General features: G+C 46.2%; 2 protein-coding genes across 6 annotated transcripts in view; one reads left to right on the forward strand and one right to left on the reverse strand.

The window, feature by feature from the left end:
• The first annotated feature begins 2286 nt into the window (after nucleotides 1-2286).
• On the forward strand, nucleotides 2287-9652 carry S100b (S100 calcium binding protein B). Of its 3 annotated transcripts, none has more exons than XM_087898266.1 (3): nucleotides 2287-2436; nucleotides 5579-5724; nucleotides 8522-9652. In XM_087898266.1, the coding sequence occupies exons 2-3, from the start codon at nucleotides 5587-5589 to the stop codon at nucleotides 8660-8662; spliced, it is 279 nt and encodes a 92-aa protein (XP_087754392.1). In that variant the 5' UTR covers nucleotides 2287-2436; nucleotides 5579-5586; the 3' UTR covers nucleotides 8663-9652. The 3 variants fall into 3 exon arrangements, with proteins under 3 accessions (XP_087754392.1, XP_087754391.1, XP_087754393.1); XM_087898265.1 differs by having other exon boundaries at nucleotides 2340-2499; XM_087898267.1 differs by having other exon boundaries at nucleotides 2377-2499; nucleotides 5558-5724.
• A 3239-nt stretch (nucleotides 9653-12891) lies between these two features.
• Nucleotides 12892-16017, reverse strand: part of Dip2a (DIP2 acetate--CoA ligase A) — a 79055-nt gene continuing 75929 nt past the window's right edge. For all 3 annotated transcript variants that reach the window (XM_087898262.1, XM_087898260.1, XM_087898261.1), the window contains 2 exons: nucleotides 15266-15389; nucleotides 12892-14685 (listed from right to left, as the gene is read on the reverse strand). In XM_087898262.1, coding sequence (XP_087754388.1) covers nucleotides 14433-14685; nucleotides 15266-15389 — 377 coding nt within the window. In that variant the 3' untranslated portion in view covers nucleotides 12892-14432. The remainder of the gene's footprint in view (nucleotides 14686-15265; nucleotides 15390-16017) is intronic.

Below are 16017 nucleotides of genomic sequence, written 5' to 3' on the forward strand. Positions count from 1 at the left end.
AACTGTCAGATCACAGATTCCATATTGCACCAAAAATATATATTCACATATACATACATTTATATATAATTGTATCATAGATAAATATATCTTTATGTATGATACAGAATGCTAACAAAAGGTTAAAGAAGTCCCAAAGAGGCCTAAGAAGTTAGAAGGCTAAAGCTGGGAAACTGGAAGAAATGGAGGGGGGTGAGATAGCAAACCAGCTGGGGGTCTGCGGAGAGGCACAGCCACTGCTGTTGTACAGTCCTGAGTCTGGCTGCCATGGCAACAGGGCAGCAATAGGTCCAGATAAACCAGCAGACAGATGGACGGCGGGTCTAGATGGGTGAGCAGGAGTGGACAGAGAACAGTTTGAGTAGGTCATATCAAAAGCAATGGCCAAGCCAAGTTGAAGACTCTGGGATAGTGGGGAGCCACCTGGCATGTCAGTAGTCTATACTTAAGGTGTAACAGGAAGGTCTCTGGCTGCCATATTGTCAGTGGTAATGTCACTCTCCAACTGCCCAGGATGTAGAACTCTTTGTCAATTCCATGGTACCCAGAGATGAGGACCCCTCACCCAATATTCCTGTAACATTTGTGGGGGCTTGTCTGGGATGTGAAGACAACACACACACACACACACACACACACACACACACACACGCACGCACGTGCACGCGCACACACATGGATTTGAAGAACCCTACTTAGAGCTGGTTTAAGTGACTGAAAGTGGCCATAGAGGGCTTAGAGATACCCTGGTCCTCTGGTGCCCTGAGCAACCTCGTGGGATGAGGAGTCTTCCCAGTCATGATTATCATAGCTGTTTATTTTCTGTTGGGAAAAGAAAAATAGGGGACCCAATCTTTGGGAACCAGTGGCTTTGCTCTCACATAGGTAAATGGCAATTTGATCCCTGTAATAGGGAGGAACCAGAGCAGGGGTTTATACCTTTACCCCAGAGCTGAGGCCCTGCCTGCTGTCTTAGTTAGGACTTCAATTGCTGTGAAGAGACAACATGACCACGGCACCTCTTATTAAGGAAGACATTTAACTGAGATTGGCTTACAGTTTCAGACATTTAGTCCATTGTCATCATGGTGGGACATGGTGGCATGCAGGCAGACGTGGTGCTGGAGAAGGAGCTGAGAGTTCTATATCTGGACCTCAGGTAACTGGAAGTGAACTGTGTCCCACACTGGACTTAGTTTGAACACATGAGACTTCAAAGTCTGCCTCCAGAGTGACACACTTCCTCCAACAAGGCCACTCCCTTTGAGGGCCTTTTTTTTTTTTTTTTAAGGACCATACCCGCTTTCCTCAAGAAAAGGTTGTACTCCTTGGTGGGAAAACTTTATTCTATACCTAACATGTCTTGTCAACCTCTTGGTGTCTGTGATGTTTGGGTAACTTCTGCCATGTAGCTCCTCCCTCAGCTACTTTGAATGTGAGGAACAAGGGGACATGTGACTTGGCTATGCTCTGCTTGCTTAGTGAGACTGGATCAATGCTTTCACATGATTTGTCAAAAGGACTACTCATTCTGAGCACCAGCCCACACTTGATTCTGTTGGAAGCTGGGGCGTGGTGTTGCTAAGATGGGCAAAGGGAGCACAGAGTGCTTTCTGGGTTCATTCGCGCCTTGATGAGGGACACAGCATCCCCCCAATGTTAAAAGAGCATTGGACAAGCTATTTTTTTAAAGCATTTCTGGCTCAGATAACGCATAACCTTTTACCAGGCTAAAGAGAGAGACCTAAAACAGACTTGGCACATCTCCACTCTTAACAAGGACTTTTCCTGAGGTGCAACAGTAACCGATTTACTGCATCCTGGTTGTTGAACACACTGGGTTCAGAGAAGCCCAGGCATAACCACTATCCAGCACCAACATCCACCACATGTCATATCTGCGAGAGGGGGCCAGGAAGCTGGCAGGTAGGTAGGCAAGATGCTCAAGGCTCCTTGGAAGCCAGCCATGAGCACACAGTCTCCTGCACCCAGCACTAGAAGCTTCCAGTTCTTGGCTGCACCTCTGCTTGTTTGAAAAAAAAAAAAAAAAATCAATTCATTCTGTCTCACTCCTCTTTCCACACCCCATCCTTGCCTTTTGGGTCCCATCAATATTCATGTGATAATACTTTTAAAAGACCCCAGAAAAGCTGACTCCACGCTTCCTGCCCGACAGGCCCATTTTCTCTCTAGATCGTATCATTGTGACTGCCCAGTGAATCCCCAGGGTGCGCAGTCAATGGGGCCCTGTATGCAGGCTGGCTGTCCAGCACCTCCCTACCCTTGGCCCCCATTGGCAGCCTCAGCCTGCAGTGGACTGCGCCAAGCCCACACCCAGTCCTCTCTGGAAGAGGAATAAGAAGCGGCTCTGTCTACACTCCTGCCACTCAGACACCGAAGCCAGAGCGGACACCAGCAGCAAAAGCTGACCAGGAGGTGAGACAGAGCCACTGACAGAGGACTCAAGAAAAACCGCTCTTTTTCTTCTTTCCTGGGAAGGTGAGGGGTGGAGGGGATAGGATGGGGGGGGGAGCTCTTTGGGAACATTTGGCAGCATTTCAAACTTGCCGATGACATTCTGTGACTTAAGCCTGACTACCATTTTCTTATGACTGCTGTTGGTATTGATAGTCTGCAGTTTTATTTTCATTAGGACAGGGAAACCTAACGCCATTTAGAATGACATATATTGCCTCTTTTCTAACTCCAAAGGCAAGTCTTTTTCTCTCCTGGTGCATGGTTACCCCAATCCTCAGCTAGAGCTCCCCCTTCCTCGCAGCCGCTTTTCCCGTGACCCTGAAGCACCCCTGCAGGCTTTTCTAGTTTCTCTATTTGAAATGCCAAGCTCCTACATCTCCAGACACCACAAAAAAAAAAAAAGAGTTGAATCTTTTCAGATAATTATGAATTGGGATAAAGAAACAGGGGTTAGGAATGGGCTCTGGTTTCCATTATCACCTGCCGAGGGACAGTCTCTGTGAGGGCCTTCTTATCTTACAGGCAGCATTTTCCCCAGAAGCACAAGTCCTCTGCTTTCCTTACAAAAGACTAATGCAGAATGTTCACAGGGGCATTTGCTTCATCTGTCTTAGAAGGCCGACTACAAGCCAATGCTTCTTTAGATGAAAGGAAGAACAGCGGGAATTTGTAATGTGGTTATGAAAACAATTGAATCTGATGGATGTTTCTAGCATATGGGATATGTGTAATGCCTTTTCTTTTTAATTTCTAGTCCCCATCCAAAAATACGCTTTAACCCTTTCCTCCCACAGCCAAGACTTTGAGAAGTGTCAAGCATGATACAAAGTTTCTCGAAATTTATATTTTTTTAAATCAGTAACTGTGCTGGGTACGGGCCAACGGTCAGGGATCAGAGGCAAGAAGACCACGACTTAGAAAAGAGCCTGGGATCAGTGAAACCTTATCTTAATCTTAAAAAAAAAAAAAAAAAAAAAAAGCAAGCTGGGTGGTGGTGCACGCCTTTAATCCCTGCGCTCGTGAAACAGAGGCAGGTGGATCTCCGTGAGTTCGAGGCCAGCCTGGTCTACAAGAGCTAGTTCCAGGACAGGCTCCAAAGCTACAGAGAAACCCTGTCTCAAAACAAAACAAAACAAAAAAACAAACAACAACAAAACAGCAATTTTCTGCCTGCCTTTCTCACCGTTCTTTACAGGAACTAAACTAATTTTCTTTTATAAAAGCAAACAAACAAAAAACCTGTAGCTGGGGCTGGAGAGATCCATACGCAGCTCACAACCGCCAGTAATTCTAGTTCCAGGGGCTATGACACCCTCTTCCAGTCTCTGCAGGCACCAGGCATGTATACACTAGAGACAAGCATGCAGGCTCGCACCCATTCATGTACATTTTTTTAACTAAAAAACAATAACTGCAAACTCAAGTGACAAAACCAAAAGAGAATGAAATATTATACTTCTGTCCCTCTGGATAGTTCTGCTTATATGAGGTCCTCCAGGTGTCTGGGATTTATGAACAAAACAAAGTACCTTTACTTTGTAGAACTTTAACAAACCAAAGAGTAGACAAGGTAAAAACCTTCAATCCATTTCCTTTGGGAGATCATTAATAAAAAATTTTAAAAGTTAACAAAGTTTTATTCTAAAATGTAAAATACTCAACATGGGACTGATATTTCAACCATTTTGTTGTTGCTTGTTTTTAATTATGACAGTGCAGGTTCTGCTTTAAGGATCACAACTCAAGGCCAAGAGCTATCACGTGTCTCTGCCCAAGTGGCTATTTTCTGAACGGAGCCACAGGCTGCCTTTGTTAACTGAGTCACTCTGAGAACTGAGCGGCCCTCCCGGCATGCACCCCCAGTCTCTTCAGGCGCTGGCTGTGCATCAGGTGCCCACTGCGAAGGCTGTTTGCTCCTCGCTGGCATTCCTGCTCACAAAGAAGCCCCTGTGTGAGGCCAGGCTAATGAATAGGCATGGAACGCCTGGCTGTGGGTGCCTTGGTTTCCCGGTGATAGGACACCAGCAGAATCAGATGACCTTGGACTAATGTTTCTGGAAGGTCATTTCACTGCTGTCTTTCAGAACAGTGCAGTGTTACAATTATTTTCCAGATGAATTTTACAGTTTTAATGTTTGTCACCTATCCCCCCCCAAAAAAAATCTCACTCATAATCTTTATTTAAACAGCTTAAATTTGTATATTAATTCAAATTAAAATAAGCTCCTTATCTTAGTTAGGTTTCTATTGCCGTGATAAAACACCATGACAGAAAAGCGAGCTGGGGAGGAAAGGGTTTACTCAGCTTCTGCATCACAGGTCATCATTACGGGAAGTCAGGACAGGAACTCAAGCAGGGCAGGAACCTGGAGGCAGGAACGGATGCAGAGGCCATGGAGGAAAGCTGCTTACTGGCTTGCTCAGCCTGCTTTCTTACAGAACCCAGGACCACTAACCTCCGGATAGAACCACCCACAACGGGCTGGGCCCTTCCCAATCGACCGCTACTTAAGACAAATGCTCTACAGCTGAGCATTTGTCTGTCTTACGGAACATGTTCTCAGTTGGGGTTCCCTCCTCTCAGATAGGACTTCAGCTCGTGTCAAGCTGATATAAAACTAGCCAGGATGCTCCTGTTCTTGTTCCGCAGACTCTTCTGGAAGCACCTAACCCCAGACATTATTGCTAAATGAGGATACTGTTTACTGCATTTAAAGACTGTTTGTTGATGTTGACTTTTTATATTTACTAGCTGCTTGTCATCTTAGTGTGCTCCTCAAATCCACCAGCTAATGGTGAGTTTCAGGATTGGGGTGGCCACCAGGGAAAGCTGGAATCATCCCCTGGCGTTCTGCATCAGCACCTTTGCTGGTTCCTCATTGACATAACCCAACCAGAAGCCAATCGTCTTGGAAATTTAACCCTGTGGCCCACGGGGACACAGCAGGGAGGTGGGGGCCTAGAAGGCAGAGAATGGTCTGTGGTCATTGTGGAGTTGCAGAATGCCTCTCCTGGCCAGACTTCTCCACCCCTCATTTGGGCTGAGGTCTACAAAGAACAGGGTGGAAACCAGGAAAAGGTGTCTGCCTTTCATCTGCAGCCTCCAGGATGTCTGAGCTGGAGAAGGCCATGGTGGCCCTCATTGACATCTTCCATCAGTATTCCGGGCGAGAGGGCGACAGGCACAAGCTGAAGAAATCAGAGCTCAAGGAGCTCATCAACAACGAGCTCTCCCACTTCCTGGAGGTAAGCCTTACAGAAGTATCGCTGAGCTGCACTAGAAACGGTTCTCAGATGGCTTCCGTCTCTGGATGTCCCGATTGCTTCTGGAAGCTTGTTCAGACAGCTAAGCCCTCCACGGATACGTTTAGATGGGCTGTTTCTGTCCCTTGAATAGAAGGGTCCGCTGGTGGTGACGGCACTAACACGTAAGAACTGCCAGCTGGTCATGGGGGTGCACATCTGCAGTCCTAGTACTTAGAGTGAAAGCAGGAGGCCAGGCTCAGCTATGCAAGGATAACGCCTCTCCACCCAGAAGCAGAACTGCGCCAGTAAGATGGTTTAGCAGGTAAACGCACCTGCCACCAGGCCTGATGATCTGAGTTTGAACCCTGGGATCCACAGCTGAGAGTATGTATGCACGTGTGCGCGCACGTGCGCGCACACACACACACACACTTTTTTTTTAAAAAAAATATATTTATTTATTTATTTATTATGTATACAATTTTCTGTCTGTGTGTATGCCTGCAGGCCAGAAGAGGGCACCAGACCTCATTACAGATGGTTGTGAGCCACCATGTGGATGCTGGGAATTGAACTCAGGACCTTTGGAAGAGCAGGCAATGCTCTTAACCACTGAGCCATCTCTCCAGCCCCACACACACACTTTTTTAAAGCATGAGATGTTTGGGGGGAAAGAAATCTTTTGGTTTTGTCCAGCTGTCTGGTATCGACTGCAGAGGTAAGAAATGTCAGATGGTAAATAAACATTTACTGAGCATTCAATAATTCAATACTTGAGAGACACAGGTCCACCAAGCACCCAGCCTAGCGTATCCATGAGTGAACACTTGACTGAGGGAAGGAGGGGGCTCCTTAAACATGTGATTTTGACCAGGCACAAGTTTAGTTTGGAGCCCACTTAGGAAGTGGCACAAGGGCTCCTGGCAAGCCCTGTTCTTCTCCAGGTACTTAATATTCTGGTGGTGGAAGCATTCACTCCCTACTGTCTCCTCGGCCCTTGAATCAGGTGCTAGTGTTTCTACTGCCCATGAGCCAAGAGCTCCCGTGGAAGTAAACTGTAATCCATCTGCCACCCCATGCTCCCTTGGTCCCCTAAACAAAGGCTGGCTCATGGCATATCTTGAGAAAAGGTGGACATACTGGTGGTATACGATGTATCTGACCACAGGAAGCTCCCTGGGTCATAGAAGTAGCAAACCACACAGAGGAAAACTGATCAGTGTTCGATCAAGTGCCACACCTCGATATAATAACTCTAGGACACAGCCCTGTCATACGGTAATAGGAAGTCACACCCAAGTTAACTGGTCCATATTGATACTGTGGCTGGATGTCTGGCTAGAGTTTCCCTTCCTCCAGTTCAGCCAGTTATTTCATTGCTGTGGAGGTAGCAGGCGAGCGTGCTTGCTGGAGAAGTCCCCACTTAGGGGGATTGATTTCTCAGGCATTCAGATCTCCGGGGTGACAGCTACTCCACATGCATAATCAGTTATAGTCACACCCATTCTACCTTTGGACTTAACCAGAGTCTTAGCTCTTCATCTTTAAGGGCAAGTATATAGTCATGAGATGAGCAGGCCAGGCTCTTCCCATTGAACCAAAGCTCTACAGAACACTCACTGCTACCATGATTTTAGGACCGAAAAATGTCACATCACATTTATTAATGATAGTGTATGTTAAGATATAAAGGTATCCTGCATGTTTGCTGGCTTGGCTGAACAAAAGTACTAGAGATAATCAGCTCAAAGGAGGGAAGGCTTATGTCAGGTCAGGGTGTCAGCCCCTGGTGCTCAGGCTCCTTTCTGGGAGCCTCTGATGACGGTGACCACCATGGTGAGGAGCAAAGCTGCCCACACAAAAGAGGGAAACAAAGAAAGGAAGGACACGGCCTAGTGATCACTTCCTCCCAAAGGTTCTACCGTCTCCCTGTGGTGACATGGACTGGCACCAAGTCTCCTACACAGGAGCCTCTGGAGAGCATGTAGTATCAATATCATAGCACCTATGGTATAACTGGAAGAACTATACTGAGCCATATATGTTTTGGAAGATATTTCAAAGTTCTCGTGAGCCGCCGGGAATCACCATCTTTTACACCTGAATCTTTGGAACTCAGGGAAGCCCTTGACTTCTCCTCAGAGCTCTTCTCCCGGGGTAGGGGGAAGGGGTGGGGGTTGCTCACTGAAACAGAACTGAGGATCTTCAGTGCTCAGAGCCAGCACTCTTCCCACCCGTCTTCAGGGCTGCACTCCTGATGCATCGGCAGCCTCACCGTTTCTTCTGGTTTGGGCATCAGTTGATAGCCTTACCATATATCAGGTTTTGGTGTCAGAACTGTCAGAAGAAAGCCTATGACACTTAGGAAATAGCTCAAGACGACAGGACAGGACAACTAGCAGCCCTGACGCATCCCCAGGGGTTATTTCAGCGAACGCTCAAATCCGCACGGCTCCCAAACGCCTGCGAGCTCAGGAGCACTGAGTTCCCTGGCTCCGGGTGAGACGGACTGCACACGTACGTGTTCCAGTGCCATCTGTTTCTTCTTGGCTGGTTCCCTAGTTTAAAGGAACCCCGGTCCCACTAGACCAGAGGGAAGAGGACAGGGACCGACCCTCCCCACTTCCCTCTGGCTGACTGTCCCTGGCTCACTGACGACTGCTAGAATGTCTCATTTCTTACACAGGGATTGTTTTCTGAAGCAAATTATCAGCCTAGTACTTTTAATAACATTTTGATAGCCCTATATCACATCTAAAAAGGACTTAATCAGCTTTTCTTTTTTTCTCTCTCTCAGGAAATCAAAGAACAAGAAGTCGTGGACAAAGTCATGGAAACACTGGATGAAGATGGAGATGGAGAGTGTGACTTCCAGGAATTTATGGCCTTTGTCTCCATGGTGACTACAGCCTGCCACGAGTTCTTTGAACACGAATGAGGCAGAAAAGGAACCACGTTTTTCCTGTGGCAGACATGAAGGTCACAAGAGGAAGCAGAGCGAAGGCTTGCAGGCTCGAAGGAGCTGAGCTCTCCAGCCACATGTAACTAATTAGGAAGCTTGATTTGCTCTGGGAAAGAAAACAGAAAGCCTTCCCAAAGCTGCTTTAAATTAGCACATCGTTATTTCTGCTACGTTAGGCATTCCTGGGAGCTGTCTGGTCCCAAAAATCAATGCTCAGCAGTAAAGCATGTGTTGCAGACCGCCGTGCCCCTGTAGAAGCAGGACCCAGAAGAAGCAAGGCAGGCCACCAAGCGCAGTTCTATAGGACAGCATTGCTAATGCTTCCGAAAGACCCGAGACTCCACAGCTGGAGCCACTGTCACTGGAAGAGGCTGCTTTTCCTTAACGTCTCCCTTACCCTGTTTGTGCCAACGATGCCCAAGAAAGCGGACAGTCTGATCACAACACCCTCCCCCAGCCCAAGTGAGCAAGGCCACTTAAGCCTCTACTTTCAGTGAGCAGCCGTTGCTAAGTAAATATTTAATGTCAACAGTTCTAACTGGAAAAAAATAGGTCTCACAAACTAAGTATTAACATTCTGACTCGAGACTGAGGATCAAAATTCTATTCAGTAGACTTCTTTTAGGATGATACTGTTGTTCCTGTAGGACATGTACGGAGGAGCATGGCCATAGTGTAATGTTGGGGAATCATCTTTTTGTACACTGTGAAGATGTGTCACTCTGACTGGTTTAATAAAAAGCTGAATGGCCAATAGCTAGGCAGGATTTTCACAGCAGAGAGAATGCTGGGAAGAAGAGGGGGAGGGTCAGCAGCCAAGGACAGGAAGCAGGATGCAGAGCACAGAGTAAAGGTAACCTAGCCACAGAAAAGAATGTAGATTAGAAGACAGGGGTCAATTTAAGTTATAAGAACTAGTTACGAATAAGCCTACGCTACCGGCCAAGCTTTCATGACTAATAATAAGTCTCTGTGTCTTTTTTTTTTGTGAGCTGGTGGCCCAAAGAAAAATCCATCTACAAAGGGTGTCCAACATGGGGCTTGCATTTTCTTATAGACTTTCATATATAAGACCTGAGAAAACTTAAAAAAAAAAAAAAAAAGGTTTCAAACTGAGCCAAATGCTGCTTCCTAGTCCCAAAGTCTCTCATGTGAGCTGAGGAATATGTTCTTATTGTATACAGTTTTACTGTGTTACAGTTAAAAAAAAATACCTTTCCTTCTTATTTAGACAAAAAGGGGGAAATGTTGTGGAATAATCTTTTTGTACACTGTGAAGATGTGTCACTCTGATTGGTTTAATAAAAAGCTGAACAGCCAATAGCTAGGCAGGATTTTCAGGGCTAAGAAAATGCTGGGAAGAAGAAGGGTAGAGTCTTCAGCTGGAAGGAGAGGAAGCATAATGGGGAATACAGAATAAAGGTAACAAAGCTACATAAAGAAACACAGATTAAAAGATATGGGTTAATTTAAATTATGAAAACTAGTTAGGAACAAGTCTATGCTATTGGTTGAACTTTCATAATTAATAATAAGCCTTCATTCACATTTTTTTGTGAGTTGGGGGCCCAAAGAAAAGCCCATCTACAGTGTAAGGTCTTTTTCCAGCTAGTTCTATCTCCCCGGCTCCCTCTGCTGTCTACAAAGCAGGTGACCATGAGTTTGAAGTCTGCAGGGTGAGTCACTGGGGGAATGAAGGGTTCCTCAAATGTGCCCTTCAGTGCAGTGGCTGGAAGTCATGGCTGATCTGCTGTGCCTAGGGCCTGCTTGCCACTTGGTGAGGCTGAGTCAAGAATGGCAGGAAGCTGAACATCATGCTTTTTAACCTAGATATTCAAATAATGAAGGTTCAAATAATTCAAGTTGCAATTAAAGAAAAATCACATCATAAATATTAAAAATCTATTCTAGGAAAATTCTAATTTTTCTTACCCACCCCTTTTCTAGGTACTTAAAAATTCATTAAGTCAACTGAACAATGTACTTGCATAAAATAAGAACAATGTAAAAAATTTCCACCACTAAACAAAAAATAAAAATAAAGTACACACCAGACCAGGACAAAGACTAAAAGTCCCTAAAGTGGTCCAGACCTCACCCCATCCCTCAGGTACAGCCCAAAGTTAGGTGAAAGGCAGCTAGGGCCGCAGAAAGCTCTGGAATGTTCATAGGCTGCACAGACTCAGACTTTCTGCCTGGAGGCTAACATGAGGCTCAGCAGGCAATTTTCTGGACTGGCTGGGCTATATGTTAGCTTTCTTGCCACCGTGACAGAACGTTTGGTGCAACTTAGAAGGGATAAAGATTTATTTAGTTTATGCTTTTAGAGGTTTCATTGTGGAAGGAAGGGCATGGCCGAGGAGCTCACACCATGGGAGACAGGAAGGAGAGTGGAAAGGATAGGAGACAAGGTATGCCTTCCAAGGTACACCCCAGAAACCTGCTCTTTCGAGTTAACCTCGCCTCCTGGAGTCCGTGTGTTCTAATACACGGACCTGCAGAGACACTTAGTGGACATAGGACAGCACGGGAGACCATGTGTCCTAACACATGAACCTGCAGAGACACTGAGTAGACATAGGAGACCATGTATTCTAACACATGAACCTGCGGAGACACCAAGTTGACACGGGAGAGCACGGGAGACCATGTGTTCTAACACATGAGCCTGCGGAGACACTGAGTGGACACAGGAGACCATGTGTTCTAACACATGAACCTACGGAGACACTGAGTGGACACGGGAGAGCACAGGAGACCATGTGTTCTAACACGTGAGCCTGTGAAGACACTGAGTGGACACAGGAGAGCATGGGAGACCATGTGTTCTAACACGTGAGCCTGCGGAGACTCTGAGTGGACAGACATAGGAGAGTACGGGAGACCATGTGTTCTAACACGTGAACCTGCAGAGATACCGAGCACAGGAGAGCACGGGAGATCATGTGTTCTAACATGTGAGCCTTCGGAGACACCAAGTGGACAGGGCAGCACTGTAGACCAGAAGCAGAAAACTGGCACTGAACTGAGCTGGACTGCAGGGGCACATAGCAGTACTTTGGGACACCTGAGCTCCCAAGCAGAAGACCAGGAGCAATCCACAGGACTCCTGATGACCCTTTATCCCAGTCACATGGTACAGTGTTCACACTACACTTCCCACATGGTCAGGGGCATCTGCTTATCCAAGCCTTCTGAAGCCCTCTAGAAAGAAGATGTGGTTAACTGCTTTCTCTTCAAGAACCTTCTAGGAGGCTACTGCCCATATGACTAGAGTTGGGCATGAATTTCATGTCAGTGCAGGCCCCCAAACTATATATCACCTACCCATAAATGACACTTTTATTTGTTGGGTTTAGGGGAAGTCTGTCCTCTGCTGATCAGTGGTTCACACTCACAGCAGCACCTGAGTCAACCATGCTGAGAAGCTGCACTCTCCAGCCTGACCTTCTCTGAGGAGATTCTCTAATGTGGCCAGATCTCTGCAGGGGTCCTGAGATCCTCTCAAAGCAGCCTGAGGCAAAGCTGAGCAGGGAACAGCTCAGGGAGGAAGCTCTAGTCTTTAACCTCAAAGGCAGCCAAGAACAGCACAGCAGGAGAGAGGCGTGAACTGAGGCCATTCCCCTGGACAGTGACAGTGTTAGAGAGGTAACCAGTACTGCACTGTGAAGCGGCTGGGAGCAGACAGTGATCTCTCCTATATGGCCCTGCTGGGGATCATGTATCCAAAGACCACACCCACCACAAACTCTGACCTACCCACGCTGCCAGTAGAACTGAGGCCAGGCGGCATCAGGGAGGAGTGGTGCCGGTACAGCAGCCCAGGAAATGCTGCGTGCAATCGTGCACACCACACAAGGTCGTCATTAAGACATGTAAAGAATGTATGTGACAGATTCAAAAGTCTGCAATTTATTAAGTACAAAAGCAGATTATAAAATAAGTATATGGTCCTAATTTTGTGAAGAAAAAAAAAATTAAAGGTTAAAAATCCCTGAGATTCATGGCAATACCAAGACTGCTATTACTTCATCAGTAGGAGTGTAGAAGATTTTAAATTTCCTTTCTTACGCTTTAATGTGTTTTCCAGATTTTATATGATATGCATAATTGTTTTTGTATTTCTGAAAGAAATAATGCATAATAAAATACATCCTATTTGGGGAAAGTTTTAAAAACCCTTTCACACATTTCAAAATGCAGAATTACAAAGTCAATAGCTTTTATTAACATGATATAAAAAATTAGTGTGATATACAGAATTCCCAGAGAGTAACTTTAAAACATTTAATACCATTCTTAAAATCTTAACTTACCAGTTACGTTCTCACTGCCACTGAGTTTTTAGTACAAAAAGTTTCCAGGTGCTGTTTACTATAAAACTACAACACTGAGACCGTGGATGGCGGTCTGTTCCGGTCGTCCACAGTGAACCTTCACCATGTTGCTAAAGCTCTGGCCAAGTCGTAAGTTACATGATTCTGTACACGATCATAACAGGATTAGTAGAGTTCCAGTATGTTTCCACATACTCCACCACAGTTTGATACCATGAGCAAAAAGGCTACTGCACATGGTACTTTCCGAGAGGGAGATGCGGGAGGGGGACCAGGTAGCTAGACTCACTGATACACAAGTCCAGGCTAACTCTAGAAAAATCGAGCTGTTTCTGTGAAGTAGGTATGAGTCATAAACTTCTCTACCCTTGAAAATCCTCAAACCCCAACAACTTGATAACACTAATCTTTGATTAGTCATATAAAAATAATCTTAGATTCATGCTTGACTTCAAATTCTTAGAAGTATCTAAAGGACTTTACATTCTCTTAAGTACAATATTAGATCACTCGGATTTCAAGTTTGGATAAAATAACTAAATAGTTTGGCCAAATTTTATAGGCACATAACTCAAATGCAAAGCCAAGAGGCTGCAGCGGTGTCCATCCTAGACAGTCAGGCTCCCATGGCAACTCAAGTGTGTAGGAGACCCAGCTAGCATACGGGTAAGACCTTAGGCTGCCACTCATGCTTCCAGATCTGTTCATGAAAATAATTCAGTATACTTCATGAGAAGAATTAATATTGTGATGTCATGAGAACTTGCAATTTAAATGTTACTAAGTTATAGGCTAGGAAGCGATTTTAAATTAAATGCTGGTTTATCGTTCTGAAATAGATCTAAGCAGTCCAAATGGCACTTACTGAGCATTAGTGACAATACACGCGGACAACCCAGACACACCTGCTCCAATTATCACACTGAAAAAGGAAGCTGTGTGGCTCAGTGGAGTCTGGGAACATGGAGAGGGGGGCTGCTCCTTTCCTTAGCCCTCCTAGGCAGGCTTGGCTCAAAAGTTCTCTCCAGCATAGACTTTACGTATATGCTTGCTATTACAAGTGGGAATAAATAATGAGGAAATTATATATTTAGAAATCAGGAATATCTTTAGGGTAAGAAAGTGCAAGCTCGCAGTAGAGCGGGGAACAGCCGTGGTGTTGGCAATGTCCACAGCGTAACACCAGGCCTTCTTCCCTTTCCAGTCACCCATGTTTTGGTAAATACACTTGGCAGACCCAGGACATTTCTTTAGTTGATTCAGGTGTGTTCTGACAAGACAGTCAGGACGCTGTCGAGAGGATCTGAAAAGCGCACGCAGGGGTGGACTGATGAAGCCTGAGATCCCTTCTCCCAGGGCATCAACAGTGCAGCTCATCTTTCCTTACACCCAGCTCTGTCCAGCTACACTCACATATTGTAGGCCACATAGATGGGGTCCAGCTGGTCAGCCAGGAAGCCGTCGCGCAGGTGCATGCGCTGCTTCTCACCCCGAGAGTTGATGGGGATCACCCCAGGATCTACGATGACCACCACACCCACTACAAGGTAGTGCTCCTCCAGTACGACATTGGTGACCAGTGCTACCAGGTCCAGGGCATCCTGCTCCAGACCGTCCAGCTCCACCACCACCACCAGCAGATTGGTCCAGGTGAACACAGCACTGAAGGAGAACAATCAGTCAGAGGTGGACAGCGCAGGGAGCGAGCACATGCTTGGAAGGTGTGGCAGACTGAGCAGAGACACTGCTCACATTCATTGGCACAGCACTGCCATTTAGCGTCATTTGTGATCTTAAAGCCGGACTAATCGTATCTTATAGGAATACCCACTCTAACTTTCCTACTAAGAATCAAGAACAAAGCTGTATTGTCCCAGGCGAGCTCCTAGAGAGTGAAGAGACCATGGCCACCGCTGTTTAAAAGGAAAACCACATTTAAACTAGAAATACTTCAGGCAGTGGCAATCTCACATTCTGCTTGTTTGCTGAAGACAGTTGTATGACCTAAACCTGATCAGGAAGGGAAAAAGGACAAGGAGACACTCTGCTGCTGTTCTGTAGAAAGGTATCTAGAGGCAGGTCCTTCTGGGAGAAAGGAGAGGACAACCCAGCTTACCAGGGACTGTAACTGTGTGGGGACTGTGCTCACGGTAGAATAGCGCCTGGTGCTCCCTGTGTGCAGTGCTCATGCCCAGGGAGAGGCTGGATGGACAGCACGGGAAATCCCTCCATCAGCTCTTACCATTCTGCAATGTTCCTGTGTGCGCGGATCACAGAGGTTTCTATGTCGATGGGGTGGTACCGCATGCCTCTCAGCTCCAGCGTTTCATCCAGAGACCCAACAACATACAGTGCATCGTGTCGCTCTGTGAACATGAGGATGTGCATGCTTAGGAAGTAAGTTACACAGTGAGTCTGCCTACTCTCCAGGTATGAACCCTACCAGGGACCCTGTGCCACATGGAGGCCATGACACCAATATCCCTTGGGTCTTGTGCATCAAGACAAGAGGGCTGGTGGAAATGCCAACAATTTAGTCTTACCTGTGCGGTGGTCAACAATCTCAACAGTTACAGCAGTGTATGTTAATATGTTTTAAAATCATTTTAGTTACAGAACGGAATAGCAACCACAGGCTACAAAAGTCCTGACTCCGGCTGTTAGGCCTGCAGGGACCAGACCTTTGGGCAACCATTACAGCTTGGCCCAGCAGGAGGAAGGGGCACCACATATGACTGAAGAATCACACAGAGCACACCTTCAGGGTGGAAAGGGCATCACATAAGATAGAAAGCCACGCAGAGCACACTATATTGATAAAGAATGCAGTTTCTGGAATGGCCGTGTCACTTGGGAGGAACCTCACAGTGCACGGTCAATGGCTGCCACCACCCTCACCATATCCTCCTCAGAGGTCAAGAGTCTAAGATTGTGAAGGGCAGCAATGGAAGGAGGAACAGCAGCACTCAGAGAGAAGTGTACTGAAGCCTATTC

Source organism: Myodes glareolus, chromosome 18 (genome assembly GCF_982192425.1).
Source record: "Myodes glareolus chromosome 18, mMyoGla1.1, whole genome shotgun sequence".
In the NCBI taxonomy this organism is placed as follows: Eukaryota; Metazoa; Chordata; class Mammalia; order Rodentia; family Cricetidae; genus Myodes; species Myodes glareolus.

Coding starts and splice junctions, on each gene's coding strand:
- S100b (XM_087898266.1), top strand. CDS start 5,587: ATGTCTGAGCTGGAGAAGGCCATGGTGGCCCTCATTGACATCTTCCAT. Junction 5,725..8,521: donor AGCTCTCCCACTTCCTGGAG/GTAAGCCTTACA, acceptor TCTCTCTCTCAG/GAAATCAAAGAACAAGAAGT.